Here is a 19765-nt window from a genome sequence, read left to right as displayed (position 1 = left end):
AAAAATTGTGATTCCATCCTGAATATCAGATTCCTACATTCATCACAGCCCCCGCAGTGGGCGTGGAAAGGTGCCATGCCAAGCCAATGAAGCATGTCCCTGACCTGTAGTAACCTCTGGACAGCAGAGTTCCGTTGTCATGGAAACTCACTCAAACCTGCTGCTGTCTGTCCACTTCATGCACAAACTTTGCCTCTGTGTCTGTCATTGGGAAACAATGGCAACACTTCAATCTCAAACAACACCCCATATCTCCGCAATCGTAAGGGCTAGAGACGTAGTTTTTACTGCGTTTTAATTCGGAACGGAAAATATAGAGTAGAAAATATTTTAATAAAGGCGCAAAAAATCTTGAAATAACAGGGGAAATTTTAGGAAAATGGCCAAACGGTCTAAACAGGGTCCAGAACAAATTGCTATAACTGGAAAAGTGTAAGAGATATCAAAATAAATCTTTCACCGTCAGTATCAGCTGGCTTGGGTGAACAATCCTGGTTATTTTCATGTATGTACAAAAATCGGTGTAGGCGCGGCGATCATGTAAAAAAGTGGATCATTTTGAATGATTTTAGTTTGAAGCGTCTTCAGCGATTTGCGGATTTGTTACACCCGAACAATTTGTTCCCGCAGCAGAACCGTAAAAGTTATCCACAGAATTCCATTTTTGTGAGTGCCAGAAATGTCTGAATATTAATCTGTGTAAATTTCATGCCTGTACATCAGACGATTTAGGAATGGCGACGATGCAAAACATGTCGTTTGGGATTTTCAGGTCTGATTTTTGAAGACAGCTCCATAGAAAATGAATGGAGGGCGTTTCGACTTTTTGGCACTCTGGGGCAAATCTCTAAAATGTCTGAATCCCATACTAATGAGAGTTACATTTTCTGAATCCAGACAAAAAATACCTACGTTTTGGTGTTTCAATTGTTTACATAGAGTGAAAATCTAGCAAGTAGGCTGAAGTTTTTCGGAGTTGTGAAATCTTTAAGAAAGTTACAATGTGTCACTCTAACCCTCTTTTGTTATTTTATATAAAAGATGGAAAGGCAGAGTTACCCTCAGTGGCAGCGACTTACATGCTAGGAAACTCAAAGTGCCGTTGTTAAAACCGATGACAGCGGTGATCGTCATGAGCTGCTGCCAAGATACTGACAGTGAAATGTGTCATTCCAGGTTTCCAGGAGGAGGGCGAGGTCCGGGAGATCTTCCTCACCGACTTCCAGATGAGGCTGCTGTGGGGGAGCCGGGGAGCTGAGGAGAACCAGGTTCTCAGACACTACAAGTTTGACCATGTGCTGAGCGCCCTGTCCAACAGGCTGGAACCACCGACCGCAGGGCGCTGATCCCAGACCTGCTTTTAGACACCCAGCTTTTAATGCTCTGTCCGTGGCTGACATCAGTTTACCTTAAATGTAAGGGATCCTAATATTAAAATGGAAACATTGATTTTTATCTGAGGCTGGCTGACATAAATCTGAAGGAATCTTCTCCCAAACTGTCTGAATAAGCAGCATTGTAAAAAAAATCCATAACTTAATTAACTTTTCTTAAAGGTTCAAATTACAAATGATTTTTTTCTTGACAACATGCTTTAATGAAAAGGAACATGAAATGTTGGGGTGCTTTGTTTGTTTTCTAACAAATATTTGGGTTTTAACTCTAAAATCTTAGAAATACGCAACTGTCACACTGTACAGAGTAGTTTGTATCCTTTTATCCTTTCTAAGCTGCAGAGAAAACAGGAGTCCAGGTCTTCAGTACTTCTAGGAGGCTGTAAACACTCGGTTTGTGTGGCTTAGGTAAGGCAGCAGGTAGAAATATGGTCCAGTATCAGGTTCTGGTGGGACTACTGAAGACCAATGAGGTACTTTCTCTGAAAAATAATAATGAGGAAGAAGTTTAATCTTTGTCTGTGGGTTAATGTGTGGAAATGCCTTTATCTGCCTGAAGGCTGGACCTTCATCAAAGGCAGGACACATCCTAAATTTAAAGAACAAATAAAGTCTCTAAGTTGTTCTTTCTTTTTTCATTTTCATGTACTAATTTTATTGATAGATATTTAATATACTTTGGTAAATCTAATAAAGCAGGATCAGTGTGAGGGAACAGCTTTTGACAGCAAGAATTCAAATGTACAAATAATTTCTGTAACCTCACACTTTATTAACATCTACTATTTATCTGAATAGTGTTATAACTGTGAATAAATTATCTTTTCTTTCTTATTAAATAAAACTGGTTCTTGTTTTCTTTCTACAACAATATTATGAAACGTAAAGGAGTTATTTTGACACAAAGTGCTGCCGCACAGAAATGTATTTCAAGGATCACTAAAGCTCTGAAATGTCGCTAAAACATTTAAAAAGGAGAATATTTTTGTCTTGTTCCCATTTGCATAAATGGACAGTGCAGTCGTTTGAAAATAGGACCATCTGCTGTTTTAAAAGAAATGTTCTATCATGATACCATCTAATGTATTTATTAGGGTTCCAAGCCCGCAGTGCAGAAATAATGGGCTATCCAAGGCATAGCCGTTTGTCTGCTCTGTGAGCGGACAACCTTATTGTTTCTTGTTCGTTTTTAAATTATTTATTAGGGTTCCAAGCCCGTAGTGCAGATAGAAAGGGCTATGCAATGCATAGCCGTGCATCTGCTCTGTGAGCAGAGAACCCTTTTGTTTTTCGTATGAGTTTTAGTTATTTATTCTTCTTCCAATTCTCCACTAAAACGTGTTATGCGGCCCATACGAACTTGTAACGAATCCATTGAATCAGGTATTCAAGTACAGATTGTGCACCGCTACTCAAACCCAGAAATTCAGACCCCTCAACAACTAGGGGGCACTATAACAAAGGACAATGCGTTTCGGCCTATAACCACCAAATTACTGGACCCACACTCAAAAACTTAACATCACTTTGTTTATTGGATGATTCTGCAGGGGATTGGCACACCTTTCGTTTCCCAGCTACTTTTTGCGCTACATGGCTACAAAGGCAAAACCTTTGTTGTTAAACTCCTCCTACATTTTTTGTGCAATCCGCACAAAACTCCATAGATAACGTGTAATGGACAAATAAAAAAAGTTAACGCGACGGTGACTTTTTCGAAAAGTAATGCTAAAAAAAGTGATTGTTAGCTAGCTAGCTCTAAATGTAATTGCTGATTTTTCTAAAACCATAACAGAGTTTAACATGTCCTTCATAACCCATACTCCAAATAAGATTTTGCACACATGTCCCACGTTTGAGGATCGTTCATCACTAGGAGGCGCTGTGATGTCAAGAAATCTACTACGCAAGAATGGCTGATCGGATTTTTACAAAACCTTCTTTATTCCCTTCTAGTCATAGCCCTGAACTAAAGTTTTAAATATGGTAATGATTAAAACAAGTGGGCGGGGCCTATTTCCAAAAGTGTGGAAAAAAAACTTGGAACATGGATTTCAGTTTGGCAAAAATCCTGGCAATTTTGACCTATTTACAAGACATTGAAATTTACATCTACTATTAAGTTTAATATTTTTTCCCTGAAACAATTTCATCAATGACTATAAAAAAGTGCTTAGAAAAAGCCCTCTTGGACATTCGTGAATATTTTCAGAATTTTAGAGCAAACCGTTAATTTTTAATGAATTTTCTTTATTTAATTTGACATAAAACATTTTGTAAAGATGGAGCTTTTCAGAAAATGAGGTGATGGCACCATCTTGTGGCATTTTTTTGCTACTACAACAACTCTGACCATTCATAGTTTAAGTCCACCTTCAAAACACATGATTTATTACAAGCTTACTAACAATAACTGAAGCACCCATGTACCTATTAATTTTATTTCTATTGTTTTACTTCTTGATTTATATCGCCAATTCAATGTTATAACAATACATTTATATAAATATAAAATTCCAACTGTTGCTAAAAATTTAACAACAGTCCACATCCCTGACCTCTTAAGTCATTGTTACCAAATGTGTATCAGGGAATACTTGAAAATTGTGGTTAACTTCTGTCAAACTGAAAAGTCAGCAACAGAACCCACTTTAAATGCTCAGCAGAACCTGCTTAAACTGGACTGCATCCAGATCAGAGAACGAGGCAGAAACCAGGCCTCCAATCACGAACACATGCCTGCTCTGCTAGGCCGCAGAACCCCAGGGTTGCCCACTTTAACAAACCAACAACTTTGCTGCTTTTACTGCCTTCCTTGTATGACCAAAGTGAACTGACTCACAGGTTTGGGCAGAGCTGAGGGAAAAGTTAAAAGGTTTATTGGGAAATGTTTTGTAAATTGTTTGGATGGGTTATGTTTTTCTTAGTGATGGCGAGATGAGGCCTTATGAGATTAATTTCACAAAGCTTTGTTTGCACACGAAACCACCTAAGGCTGACTTCATAATCACAGTCAGCAATGTAAACTGTGATGGTTGTCTGTATTTTCATCTGTTAGGGCCCTGGGAAAAAAATATTGGTAAGTAATAACCATTCAATCCACTTATGATTATCAAACGTGTATAATAAGATAGTTAACATGGCCTATGTGTATTGTTTCTGACTAGAATATCTGGCTGGCTGTGTATGTTTTTCTGTCACACTAGTGAAGTGGCATGTTTGTGCAACATGGACAATTATCTGCAAAACAGGGGATCCACAACAGTTTTTGGGTTTAATGGATTATTTTTTTCCCCACACTACTTCTCCGGCCATTAAAAGCACCAGTTTTACTTTTTTTTTTAACTTTTTTTTTACCAACAAAAGTCTCAAAAGTAATATTTTTTAATCAAAATATATTTATGTTTTTTATTTAAAAATATGAAAACATGCAGTAAACCACACCCTATCAATATTTGAATCTAGAGTTAAGGATGACCAGGGATAAGATGCTCATGGTCTGTAAAATCTGAATTATTTCTCGTAGTTGCCTGATGAAGTGGTCTCCAACTTTTAGAGACGCTAGTATTATGTGCTTCACGGAGACGTGGCTAAATGAAAATGTCCCGGACTCGGTGATCTCACAAGACGGCTTTAAGCTCATCTGCACGGACAGAACTTTGGCGGATAGTGGAAAAAAAGAGGGGAGAGGGGCTGGCGGTGTTTGTGAATGAGCGATGGTGCAGCGCGGCTCACGTTCACGTGAAGCACCAGACATGCTGCTCAGATGTCGAACTTCTGGCAGTAGCTTTAAGACCTTATTACCTGCTGCGAGAGTTTGGCCACGTGATCGTGCTGTGTGTTCACTTCATCACTCTCTACAATCTCAAGCTCACCTAAACTTTACAAACTCTATATAGACTCTACTGTCCAAGCTATTAAAATTATATCCAAAACCTGAACGGAATGCAACTCTCTAACAAACACCCACATTTTGATTGAATATTCTCCTGGAAATCTGAACCGCTTCCAGAAGCTACCTAGTGAGGTCAAAATAAAGCAAGCCTCCACATACGCTTTGTGTAATCACCCTGTCCATTACACAACATGCTTCAAAGCCTCGGCTCTTCTCATAACAGCGCTAGTTATTCTTTAATTTTATAGTTTCTTTTATGAGAAATAGTAGAAAATGTGTCTACAGTGGTCATATTTGCACTATATTTAGCGGCCCTGTGGACGTCAAAACCAGAGCCTCAGTACACCTCAGAGAAAGACATTGTCTGGCATCACAGTCTGCCCCTTTGTAGGCTGAAAGTTAGACATGGAAAAATGTCTTAGAAAAGATGCCTTTTTGACATTGCGTCAATGTAAACAAAAGGTTACAGGACCCATCGACTGTGGGGAAATAGCAGTGTGGTATTTGGGGCAATGTTCTGGTTGGAAACCTTGGAATAAAAGAACCACTTACATAGACATTAATACTGACCTGGGACACTCGTTCACAGAAACTGTTCTCTAATGGTTACAGACTTTTTAGCAGGATAACACGCACTGCCATCATGCAAAAATGTTTCAGGAATGGTAGGAAGAGCACAACAATCCGTGGAGGCTGCGACTTTACTTGCAAAATTTAAAGGATCTGCTGCTAACATGTTTCCGGATGCTTGTTGGGTCAGGGCTGGTTTTGTGGCAAAAAAGGGGCTAACACATGACAAGACATAATTGTATGCCTCATATGTATATATTGTACTGATTCCCAGTTCTCAACAACTCAACCCTGTTGGAAACTAAATATTGTCTGACCCAACTCTTTTGTTGCTGGCCTGTCACTCTTAAGCTGACAACAGAAAGCAGGATAAAAACAGTTTAAAACAGAAACGTTTATGGGATTAATGATGGCATAATATTTCACAGATGGAAATAGGAGCCTGTGCCTGATATATATATATATATATATATATATATATATATATATATATATATATATATATATATATATATATATAAAGATATATATATATATATATATATATATATATATATATATATATATATATATATATATATATATATATATATAAAAAAAAAAGCTAATATTGATGATCTTGCAGAAGTGGGATAATCAAAAGCTGATTTTAGTAAATGTCCAACAAGGAGGCTTACGACAGGAACAGAGGAAAACAGTAAAATGTGCGAAACGTAGATATAGGAAAAATTATTGTTATTGAGCCCATTGGAAACAGCATAGGAGAACAAAGTAACATAGAAACCAAAAATTGACAGAAAACAAACTAAAACTCAGCAACAACTTTAATACACTAAAGCTGCTTAACATCTTCCAGTACAAATCAATGTCTTCCAGAAACATTATTAGATAATTTGTTCTAAAAAACATTTGTTCTAAAGCAAAAACAAGTTGGCATTTTATTTAGGGAGTGTTTAACACAGCCGATCAGTTATCTTTACATAACATTTTAAAAATAGACAAAAAAATATAGCATGGTTTTAAAAAAAATTCATATATGTTTGTCTTAAAAACATCTTAAACAGCCCTTTCTCATTTATCTTCCCCGTTCTGCTCCTCCTCCTCTTCGTCATCGCTGCTGGTGTCCTCTAGTTGCCTGACTTGAGAGCCAGCCTCTGAACAACAGCCGAAACAATGGCAGCACCTTTTCCACTTCCGTCCTCCACTTCTTTAAAGTCGATTTCGCATTTAGGGGCGAGGCGGTGAACCATTTTCTTGATCTTTCCGCTTATTCTAAACCCAATGAGAACCAAGATGTTAGGAGATTCAAAATGGCTGTAACTATAACACAGGAAGTCTTTCAGTTAACAGACATTTTAGGTGGTGAAGTCAGCAGTGGATGTTGACTGACTCCCATATTAGGCCAATGATTGCTGGTATTCATTGGGCAAATACCTGATCCATTAGTTAAATCTCTCACCCATTTTTTTTTTTACATTCAGAGCTTCCACTTAGCAAATCAAGGCATAATGTTGTCCCTTCTAAACATAAAATTGTTATTAGCTTGTGCTGCAAGTAGCAATTAGCCTAGTTTCTGAGTACACCAGTTCTCTTCCATTTATTGGTTGGGTGTGGCTAAATTTCAAGATCTGAGTTTCAAACTTGTGATGCGACTTTGGGTCTGCTGCCGGTAGAATCTGTGTCAGAAGTCTCCCCGTAGCAATCTTTTCCAAACAATAAAGATGGATCAATGTGATGATATCCTGTTGTTGGCCAGGCAAATGCTTAAAATTTCTTGTTTATGGCTAGCAACACTGGCGCTGGCTGCGTGCACAAACTATACGTGTGATACATCACTCCCCCCAATTTGCAAAGCTGGCTTTTCCCTCACAAGTCAGCTGATGCAGGGCACACTCAGAAGACAATGGATAGAAGATTGAAGGCCTGATCTAATCTGTTGAAACCTTTTACTGTTTTCTGTGCATTGCCCTAGGATGACTTGGACAGGTGATACCACCAGGTTTCTTGGGCAACTGGTGCTTGAAGCATAATCGTTTAAACCGCAGTGGAGCTTTATGTTGAATTTTGGAGTGATGTGCTGTATTTGCCAGATGTCACAACTTTCAATTAAGACATTTTTACCTTTTAATAAATGACAACAATAATCTATATTTGTATGAAACATAGATGAATGACTTGCTAATTGAAGATGTGGTTAGCTCGATATGTGAGATGATGCAATTTTGCATCCAGTCTTTCCCGGGTAACTTTCTTTTTCTTGCAGACCAGTGTGTCAGATTATGTGCAGCAGCTGTAAATCTTTTTAAAGCCAGCTTGTAGTTTTGTGATTTGTTTCTTTCAAGAAGCAACATTCTGAGATATGCCAAAAAATGAGGTAGTGGATTTTAAAAAAACTCAATGAATAAGGAGCCAACATGGAAAGGAAAAACTTTAGAAGTTTCAGAAGGCCTGGACAGATGTTGCTTGTCGCTTTGAGAGATTACGAAAGATCAAGTGTAAGACCCTGGCTCTTACTTGGGATGAATTTTGTACACCGTTCCATCAACCCCTACGGTGGTCGTGAGATGTTCAAGCTGTCGGTTTTCACAAATACGTTTGACAATAGATGCCACTGCAGCCGCACAGAGATGAGCAGCGCGTGAGGAGATGGTGGCACAGACAAATTGCACTATGCGGGCATCAACCTCATCACAATCCAGGAGACCCATGGCAATTTCCAGACCTTTTTCCTCACTGAGCAAACAAGACAAGCAGATAAATAAAATTAAAAAACAGACGGTAGTAAGGACATAATCTAGTTGATAAGGATTCAGAAAAATTTATTGGACACTTACTCCTCAATGTTAGAGATGGACTCTGACTCAAACTCTGTTGGATCACGCAGCTTCTCCGGCACCTCCCCCTTAAACAGCAGCTTCTTCTGCGTCAGAGCCAAGAGCACCCGTCCAACAATTTCCCCCAGGTACATCCCACTGATCATCTTCTCAAAGCTGCAAGACACATCATCAAGGACGTCATGTATAAAGCGTGCCTACACACAATCACACAATCAAACGGTGTTCATACAATCACGTGTGTGATTGTATGAACACCGTTTGCCAGATCACGTCTGGGTAAACTTGATTCATATAAACGGCCTGGCGGTGCAGCCTCATTCATTACACGGACAGAGGACACGGCTCCACTGATCTAGAGCAGCAGCAGGGTTAAGTGCAGCGTTCGCAGAGCCTGGTGGGTCCGGTGGTGCACAGCAGGTGGAAGTGGGATAAACTAGGCTGAAGTTAGCGGTAAAACCTGAATGTTGGCTCAGAGTTACCTAATTCTAAGCTAAAGCTAATTTCTCAAGGCTCCCACATACTCGGGCGTACTGTGCGCATGTTGTGAGCTGCGTGGACTCTTCGCAGAAATGTTACCCTTTTATAGTCGAACGTGCCTATTGCCTAAACATTTCTTGAGACAAATTTTTGTAATTCCCATACTTTCTGCCAGTGGGGAGAAGCAGGAACGGACGATACAATTTTTATTACAGCTAAGCACCCAACGCTTTCTTTTCCAGTGGGCTCCCCCCGCACATCTGTCAGTGCGCACAGAGAGGGACTGTGACGCCGCGCGTCCTGGAGACCGCCTGCTTGGAGCAGCTCATTGTAACAAGCTCGGTGTCACATATAAAACATGTATGACCCTGAATTTATAGTGTGACACCGCCTACGAGGTCATAAAAATTGAGCTCTCTGCATACCTTCGTCTTATGTATGTGTGGAGTGAGTAGTGAGGGCCTTACTCAACAAGAGGTGAGGTGGGTGTGACAGGAGAGCAATAGAGTGTAATTTTCTGTTGTAAACCACAAACTGAACGGTGAAGTAAAAACTCCTGGATCTGCTGCTCCCAGAACAAGGGCTGTAATTCCTGTGAACTAGTTTGACACAACACCACCAACAGCATTATTTCTATCTGTTTTTTTTTTTTATATTTATTTTTGATATGTCACAGTGAGTCCTACATAGTGCGCTGGTTATGAGTATAATTAAAAGCATTAAATGCATATAAATTATTTAGGGGCCCTGTCACTCTCACTGAGAATAAAATGGTGTCTGATTGGGTCCTAACAAGTTGGGTGTTATGAATCCTATGGTGGCGGCAGTCATACATGCAGTGAGACATGCACGCATGGCTTTTTTTTTTGGTTTTATTTTTCTTTGCTCCTGCAGCACATTTCAAAATGTCTTGTTTATTAACACGTTTTAATGCATGAGGCCCCAGAGAAGGAAGAGCCATCTCACTCAGTTTCTGCAGTCTGCTGCCTTCGGGTGGCAAAACACTTGACATTACAACGTTGTGCTTTACATGGTTCTAAAACTATGGTACAAGTTAGAAAGTCATTTATGTTACTCAGAGATATTAGTTTATTTTATTAAACACCTTGGCTGTAAAATGAATGACTGTTAATGAGGAACAAGTGCCAGGGGTGTCTTATGCCATCCCCTATTTATGTCTGGCGAAACCAGTGATATTAGCTGGTTGTTTTGCTCCGTGATCAGTTTAAGACTATTAGCTAAAGCTATTAGCAAAACAAGCCAGCTCCGTTCTCTCTGCTGTAATGTTTGGTCAGTCAAGCTGTAGATGAAAATGAGGCTCTCGTTGTTGAAAACCATCAATGAAAAAATCAAACTGTTCCTGTTGTCTTCCATTGATAAGTGCCTAAGGAATGTCTTTAGCACTCATGCAGCTGTGGTGTTACAAAATAGATACACGAAGAGATGTTTAAAAAGGGAAGAAAACGATTGTTAGGCTGCTCAAATGTCAAGGCTCCAATGATATTCTATCAACTTTTTAAATTTTAGCTGTATTGTCAGACAGTGAAAAGGACACAACTATCAATGTCTTAAATAAAACAATACTAAATGCCCAAATATTAGACAAGTTTAAAAATAAACATTAGTAATTACATTTGTTTTTATCAAGGTTTATTTGACTGAGAGCTGAAACCTACATGTGGACTCCGGAGTTGTTGGAATTCTCGTCCACCTCCTTATCGGCCTCTGTCTGGATGTCACTGAGGGAGCCGTCGTCTCCAAAGCCGCCCCACTCTGTGTTGATGCACATCTGTCCATCCTCACCCTCCATGTACTTTATGTTCTTCATCTCCTCCATGTAGCAGGCATTGGTTCCCGTTCCTGCCGAGGAAGACGAGTTGTGCAACGAACAGAGCAGTTTAAATTTGATTTCTAAGAGTTCTAAGTCATTCTAATATTTCTGGCAGACAACATTCTGTATTTTTATCTTGGTCTTTTTGCGCTTTATTTGGACTGTGTGTGTGTTGTTTCTTCCTCATTTAACTAGCAAAGCGAGGACTTTGATGTAAACTTTGATGTAAACTGAGGATGTTTTTTTTATCCTCACTTTTTTTTCTGCGCTGGGGGTTAGTCTTAAAACTAAGATGTCAGTTAGGTTTAGGTTAGGTATATACTGGTAAAGGTTAGGTTTAGGTTCAGGATTAGGCCACAGGGAAGGTTTTTGTCAGGCAATAAATGTCTTTGTTTTTATTTTTTTAATGACTCAATTTTCCAAAGTAGGCCGACAGGATAGGGGGTTTGAGAGAGGGGGTCGACATGTGGCAAAGGGCCACAGGTTAACCGCGTCGAGGACAAAGGCCCCTGTACACGGGTCGTGCTCTCTACCTCTGCACCATCGGAGCACACCCCAGCTATAAATGTCTTGATGTTTTCGGATTAAGGGTTACTAAAATAAAAAAAACTGCTTTCAATAATGAAGTGAAGAAAACTGTCTCAGGACATTATTTATTTATGTTTTAGTGTCTACTTCAAACATTTTCATCTCTTAAACTGATGAAATCCAGCTTTGATTGTCCAATAAAAATCTTGATTGCACTCTCAACTTTCCTCCTTGACTGTTTATGTGAAATTAAAAATGTGTTCCAGAACTAATTTTGCAAATTATACAATTGTAAAACGGAGGCTCTTTTGACGTGAACTAAAAAAAATGTAATATGTCCAGTAAATGCTGTCAACCGGTTGACAGTAGTGTTCACACTCTATCAACCTTTTATATTTTGTGATGGTCAACAACAAACTTTGTAAAGCATGCGTAAAGTATTGGATATTCATAATTGGATAAAATATTGGATAACATTATCCAATAAAATTGGATAATGAATTTCTCAGCTAGTGAAACTTTACTACAAAGAGCTTAAACTCAGATGCTAGAGTCAATCAAGGTATCTGGTATAACCAACAGTCCCAGAGTGGATTTAACTGTAAAGTTAAGCTTACTGACTGAACAAAATTTGTTGCACATTTGTCTCCAGATGATGTGACTTATCCTCATGTTTGCTTAAACCACAAGTCTTAAATGAAAGTCCACAATTATGCGCTTTCAAAATCAACTTTCAGTCCAGGAAAGTTAGATGCTCAAATATCTACTCTAAGATGCTTTGCATATTTGTCTAACAAGACATTTTAAAAGCTTACTTGTGTTGTGTAGAACGTATTTGTCTCCAGATTTAACTCCTAGTTAATCTGAGGTGCCACCCTATTTATGTGGAAAAGGGGGGTGGTGCTCTTAAAGCTAAAAGTGCTAATTTCCCTTAAAAGAAAGGTGAGAAGCATAAGCTAAAAAGTTAGTAATTGCTTAAACGGTGAAGCCTTGCGCAAAAGCTAGTAAACCCTAAAGAAAGGTAAGCAGTCGCTACAGAGCTCGTAAGTCCTAAAGGTTTAGCGTTCTTAACACTGAAAGAATAGTGTCGTCATAAGTCGCACGTTGAACAGTCAACCTGCGCAATTGTCTCTACACACACAGATAAGTATTTACAAAATGTATGTTTAAACATAAAAGCATAGCTAAGCGTGCAGACTGGATCTTATGTTATTTTGAAAGTTTGTCATAACTTGTTTTTGTTTTGTGTTAGCAAGATGGAGCCAGAACGTCTCACATCTGAAGCTGCACCTTTGGTGGACCAAGCAGATATAGAGAGACAGAAGGTTTTCACTGGCGACCTCATCAAGTTATCTGCAGATGAGTTAAATAATCTAAACAATCTTAACCTTGCTGAATGCGATAAAATGATTAAGGAACTAATGGATTTTATTGCAAAGCCAACTAAAGATGCTCTAATTACAGATGTTCTTTGCCAGATCACCCTGCTGCATCAGCAAAGATCCCAACTGAATGCTAAAAAGTTTCTTTAGTTACAGGTTGAGCATCAGATAGTTTTAGACAGTGTGAGTGCTGCCAAACTGGAGCTCTCAAAGGCCGAGGTGAGGATGGAGGAAGCTGATGCTGAGACCAAGGACCTCAAAGCTCCTGATGTCAGTGAGGCTGTCTCACCAGAGAAGTGAGTTCTCCACCCCTCAGGTGATATCTTCACACGATCAACCTCAGCAGGTTGAGTCATTGCAGGAGCTGGAATCACAGAACAGCTCTGCAGTTTCTATCGCAGCACCTAAAACAGAACCAGTCTCGCCAAAGTTTAGAACGGAATCTCTAAATTTTGAGTTTACAGGAAGTACTTCCACAGACTCCATGGGAGATGCTGGAAGTCAGACTGTCCACGATGAAGACAGACAGCCCCAAAGAGTACCAGGTAAACAACTCTGCAGACACAGGTGGTTCAGATTGGAGGGATGAGCAGACATCACACCTGACTCCATGCCGCCCCCTAAGGGCCAGAAGAGTCACACAGGTGGTCCACGCCAACCTAAACCCCCACCACATGTCAGAGTTCACACCTTGGAAAACTCTCAATTAGATTAAGGAACATTCTTCCTTACATCAAAAGTTAGTTCACAGACCTCCATCAGGTCACGAACATAGCCAGTTTGACTTCCCAGGTGGTCCAGGGCCACCTCATAATTACGGTTTCTGTTTTCGCCAACTTGAGTCCCTTGCTCACGACATAGAACAGTTCGACCCAGATAGTCATGATTCTAGCATTCATAATTATCTGGAGGAAGTCGAACGCTGTCTCTTTGACCTGCCATTTCCCTCATCTTGTGAGAAACTAAAGCTTATTTGGAAAACAACAGCTAGAAGCGTTCATGTTTTGATTAAAGCTCTACCTCCAGAGATTTGTGACAGTTATTCAGCTCTTTGCAAAGCTTTAAGAGAAGAATACTCTGTGTACAGGGATCAGGCTTCAATAACTCTTGACGCTTTCAGCATCATTCAACAGGAAAATGAAACACCCAGAGATTATTACTATCGTTTAAGGAACGTTTATTCTCAGGGATGTAATTCAGCAGGTCCCGAAGAGGACCCACTTTTCAAGTATTTGTTCCTTCAAAATTTACATGACAGTGTACGTTATGAAGTGACCATGCATCGCAGATATGCCCAGCTTGTTTGGAACACTAGTTTGCAATTTGACAGGAAACAAAGCAAGCGTAGAGTCTTAAACCTTCAGACAGGAAACAGGCCTAAGAAAAGACACAAAGTCAGTTCTCCAGTGATCCAGCAGACCGAAAGGTTTGGAGCCAGGCTGCCACGAAAGCCTAGGCAGCCAGAAGATGGTCAACTCTTTTACAATGCAAGATCCCAAGGTCATATTGGTAAAAAGTGGAACCATTCCAAAGAAATGATCACAAAGAAACACTTTGAAAGTATCTGCTGGGACTTTCTGACCGAGTTTGTCGCATGTTTAACAAGATTAAACAGCGAGCTGATCGAGTCCAAAGCAACCGCGCAACTTATCATGCCTCAGCGTGATAAGGTCAAAAATAATTTCTAGCACGGTTTACTCTGTTTTAACTTTTTCTTATTGTTCTAGGACTTAGGAAGTGGAGGTTAACCAACAGCTTACCACGGTGTTTAGAATTTGTTTTGGTTTGTTTTTGGTTTGTTTTTGTTTTTTTTCCTTGGGTTGGAATTTTGGTATGTATGTCTAAATATTTGTGGCACATCCGAGGGATGGATGTCTGAATATTTTATAGTTAGGGTCAGCTCCCTGCCCAACATGCCTCAATCCTTCCAAGAGACAAGCGTCCAATGGAACTGAACTTTCAATGACTGTCCTCTCGTTCACAGAAATCCTAGTAGGCGCTTTATCATGGCCAGATCATGCCGTATGGATTTTTGGTAAATCAGAAAATGGAGAATCGGATCTGCCACTCTCTGATTTAAAGGGGGGAATGTTGTGCCATAATATGCCATGATGATAGTTACACAGATTGAACCCAGTGGATGATTCAACAAAGAAAGTCCACTCCTGCTGCAAAGGATAAAGGGGGGCCAGGAGAAGCCTTTATCTCCCCCTCTCTCGCTCGTCCCTTCTTCTCGACAGGAGGTCAGCTGTGACCCCTCCTAACAGATAAGTAACAGCACAGACAAAGACCTCTTCACTTCAGCATTCTTCTGCAGACCTGTTCTGCTTCACAACAGCTCTCTGAGAGCAGACAAAGAAGGCCAGACCATGAGGGCCTGGTCGGCCCTCACCGACACACAAGCCAGCAGCTGAAAGATTCCCTGGACCCCCCACGTTGATCCAGGGTCTGCTAGACCCGACTGCCTGCATCAGAAGAGGACCTGACTGAATCCGGACGAACATGTCCGGGCAAATACAGAGCTAAGTTGCTGTCTTAACCCACAATCAGATGCAGAGCAAAGATCCTGCATGCGAAACAGCTCTGTGTATTTTTCCTCAGCCTGTACAGGAAAGCTAACCCAGACGGCGCGGAAAGCTGTGGAATTCTGAGGAAAAGACCCTGCTCAAATCAGACTGCAGCCAGTTCAGAGAACGTGCTCACACCAGGCCTCCGACCCGACCACGCAGTTAGCCACATGCTGCTGCAAGGCTAACGCTAGCCTGTCAAGAGCCAAGCGCTAGCCCGCTAGCGCTAGCCAACAACTTCCCTCCTTCAACGCTCCTCCCGTGAATGGCCAAAACTGGACAGGACTGACACGAAACAAAGGACAGAGGTTTGGGCAGCGGTCTGAGGGTGAAGTTAAAAAGGTTTATTGGGAAATGTCTTGTAAACCGTGTATACCTGGCGTTTTGAACAAAGGCTAGCAATATAGCATTGCTAGCATTTGGTACCATGTCACTGTCGAGTGCGTTTTAAAGTTTTACCAGAGAGGTTACCTCCACAAGGGTTTCATACGTTGATGGGACATTAATATTTATGTTATCCAGCCACTCAATATGACTAAAATTAAAGCAAAAGCTTTCATTTGTTAACGCCGAGTGTCCGCTAGCTAACAGGATATTAGCCTTGCTAACATCCGGTCTCGGACATTTCAAAAGGAGTTAGTTTTAAAGCATAAAGCGTAACTGTTCTGCCCCGCCATCCTCCGATGGTGTTATGAGCCTTATTCCCGCATCGATATGGTATATTAATGCCAGTTTTCAAGACAATTTTGATAACTATAGATTTTAACCAGGTTAGCGATGATCGCTGTAGCGCCCCCCTAGCGAGCGGAGGTAAAATCGCATAAACAAAGGCAAGCGATTCTGAATTAAATGATTTTACAGGACAAAACGGTCCTCAGAATATTATTTCAACAAATAATGTTTTGTTTGACTTGGGCTTTGCATTGTGAATGGATTGAAATTAGGGCTGGGCAACGATTAAAATATTTAATCGCGATTAATCGCATAATTTGCCTGATTAATAGCGATTAATCGCATTGTATTTACAAACTCCAAGAATGAATTCAAAAGTAGTGTAAAAAGCACTTTTATTTTAATGTTCTGCTGCCATATGAACAAATGTGTTGTAACATTTGTAGCACTTATCAGTAACACATATTTAGTGTAAAGCTCAAGTTAAACATGTAAAACAAAAAATAGCAATAATAATAAATTAAAGCTTATTGCCACTGACAGGGAATTCTCTTTATGGGGAAAAAATCTACCAAAAACAGGCAATTTCTGAGGTAACTGCAGGGAGCAGCATTACCATTTTATGTTCAATACCAAAGTTTAACTTGGCAGTGGTTACAACTAACTTGTTTCTGTCATATTCGATGCTGGAAGAACTTTAAACTGAAATGCTTGCTAACTCGATATGCTTGCATTTATTTGACGTTGACACGCGGTTTTTTGTTGTTACTTTCTCGCGTGCATATAGTGAATGGCAGGGAAAAACAGGCAAAAACACATGGATACTTTGAAACGAGAAGCGACTTCACCAACGGCGTCGATGCAGACTCCACTCCGCACAAAACTTGTTCCGTTCGCCAACTCACCGCCTCGCCTAAGCAAATTCCTGCGGGAAACACCGCCTTGCGCATGTCGGCTTAGTTTTTTTCCGGCCAACACCTTTCTTTCTCTGAATCCGAGGTTTGGCTGACAGCGAGGTTATTGGCGCATTATCGCCACCTACTGTTCTGATTCAAACCCCTGCACCGCAGCAACAGACCTTCACAAAATAAAAGCATGTGAGCAACATGCATTAATGCGCGTTAAAGAAAATATCGCCGTTAATAGTCTAATGAGTTAAGGCGAAATTAACGCGTTAACCTGTCCAGCCCTAATTGAAATACATTCAATGTTTTTGTTAATCAGATCTGCAGTGAACCAGGATTCACTGAAGTATTCTGATTATGATCAACCACTTTTGTTTGTCTTTTGTTTGTTTTGCATGTAAATAGTTCCTTAGCTTAGCTTCTTTTTATCTTCATTTTGCTTAGTAGTTTAGTTAAGTTTCAGTAGCCTAGTAGAGAGGATTTATTAATCGAAATATTGTGTTAATTCAGGTAAACAGCATTACATAGTGATGTTCTCAGGATGTTCATTTTATTTCTGTTATTAAAGGCATACTATGCAACATTTTCAGTTAATTAATGTATTCCATACCGTTTTGGATGATTAAATGAGTCATTTCAGGTCGAACAAAGGTTTTCTCGGCGCCCTGGTGGTCTGTGGGGGAAATACCGCACTTGCAATTGCAGGAGCCCTCGGCCCGCACCCACAGGCTCCGAAGTCTCGTGCAAGACAGTGAGAGTCGGTCTTGCTGTACGGCGAGAACTGCATGTGTTTTTGCCCTGCCATTCACTATATGCACGCGCGAAAGCAACACCAAAGAACCGCGTGGTAACGTCAAATAAACATGCAAGCATATCGAGTTTTATTATTATTGTTATTTTTTAATTTTTTTTTAATATTGGCGAGACGCTACCGCGGCGGCCGCGGTCGCCTCGCTAAGATAGCGCTGCGGGAAACCCTGATGTTCATACTTTAACTGTGTTAGTCATTGTTTGTACTGCCGTTTTTTTCCACTTTTCGTTGCGTTCGCCTGTCTGCTAAGCTCAAAACAACCGCACCTGGCTTGACGGAGAAAACAGCTGAGCATCTTTATGACAGTGCACTTTTACTTTCGCCCTCTGGGGGGAGCCTCGCGGGAAAATCAACCCTGGTTGCATAGTATACCTTTAAATTCTTGAACTTGAAAAGAAGTTGTCGCTCCTTTATTCTATGTGTGTGCAGGTTTTGCTGTTAAAAGATCGCTAGTGCTCGAATTCATCCCTTTCAACCGTTGTCTTGATATGAGCTTAAGAGCTGATCCTCACCAGACAATACTTAACAGACAGAGAGTTATTTATGAAACATTAAATAACATTAAACAGTGTATAATTGCACAACAGTAAAATATTGGATAATAATTGGGACATGTAGACAGCACTTCTCGTTAATGGGGAGTTTTTCTTCCCACTGTCGCTTCATGCTTGCTCAGTATGAGGGATTGCTGCAAAGCCATCAACAATGCAGACGACTCTCCCTGTAGCTCTACGCTTCTCCAGTAGTGAATGCTGCTTGTCGGGACTTTGATGCAACCAACTGGTTCCCTTTTTTTGACCAATCTGTATAATATGATTGAACTTGACTTTGTAAAGTGCCTTGAGATGACATGTTTCATGAATTGGCGCTATATAAATAAAATTTAATTGAATTGAAAAAGCACTAAAAGCAATCCATGTGTGCAAAAAAAGTCAATTTGGGGGTTATTTTTTCTTTAAAGTTTGGTACAAGCGACATAAGGAACACAGCACAGGCAGAAGAACCCTCTCTCATCTGTTGAGAGACCAAAATGTAACTTTTAAAGCCACCACCTTTGAATTTTTAATTTATATTTTTTTAAACTGCATAGTTTCACTCCCTTCTTTTTTTACAATGCTATGCTTCTTTATTGATTTTTTTTCTAAGACGGTTATTATATTATTGTCATTTAATTTTTGTTACTTTCTGTGGACTCTTAAGTTTTGAAGTTAACATTAATGTTCTTGTGGTTTCTGACTTTTTTAATTATATTTATGTTGAGGATGCCACCTGATCTTTTCAGTGTTTACCGATTATCATCCCAATGTCGCAGTTGGGGTAAAGGTATCTGCAGCTCATCATTATACCCACTGTGTCGTTCACCATGGTCACTGACTTAACTGGGATCTGTCTCAAGAAAAGAAGATTTAAACATTCAGAGAAAGACAACAGTAGCAAGTGAAGCCGACTGAACAATTATTTAGAGGGATATTTAGAGATTAGAGAGCGTTGTGCACTGACCTCTTTCTTATTCATAGCCTCTTTCAGAAGGTTTGCCACGTCCTCTCCCTCCACCCCTGAGCATTTGAAGCCTTTAACCCACCTGTTAAGGATGCTCTACTCACACAAACACAAAAATGTCCTTCATTATCCAGAACCAGTCTTCATCTGGGAGGGTGGTAACAAGCAGTGATGTTTGGGATTATAAACCTTGTCAATGCTCTTCTGCTCACAGGGAAAGGAGAAGGTGAACCCCAGTGGAACATGCTTTTCTTTCAGGTCCTTCGAGTTGAGGATCTCACTAATTAAGGTTGCGATATAGTCAAACAGCTGGAAGGACATACACACATCCATCTCAGGTTCCCACCATTTGTAGCAAGATTTAAATCAGATTTATTTTTGGAATTCGCTTTCTTA

General features: G+C 40.1%; 1 protein-coding gene across 1 annotated transcript in view; it reads right to left on the bottom strand.

The window, feature by feature from the left end:
- Positions 1-19765, bottom strand: part of LOC105939651 (hexokinase-2) — a 93129-nt gene that overhangs the window by 60295 nt on the left and 13069 nt on the right. Inside the window, exon 5 of the mRNA XM_036144299.1 lies at positions 19559-19678. Coding sequence (XP_036000192.1) covers positions 19559-19678 — 120 coding nt within the window. The remainder of the gene's footprint in view (positions 1-19558; positions 19679-19765) is intronic.

Source organism: Fundulus heteroclitus, chromosome 12, assembly GCF_011125445.2.
Source record: "Fundulus heteroclitus isolate FHET01 chromosome 12, MU-UCD_Fhet_4.1, whole genome shotgun sequence".
NCBI lineage: Eukaryota > Metazoa > Chordata > Actinopteri > Cyprinodontiformes > Fundulidae > Fundulus > Fundulus heteroclitus.
Note: the sequence above shows the minus strand (reverse complement) of the source record. Positions and strands in the feature narration are given on the sequence as shown.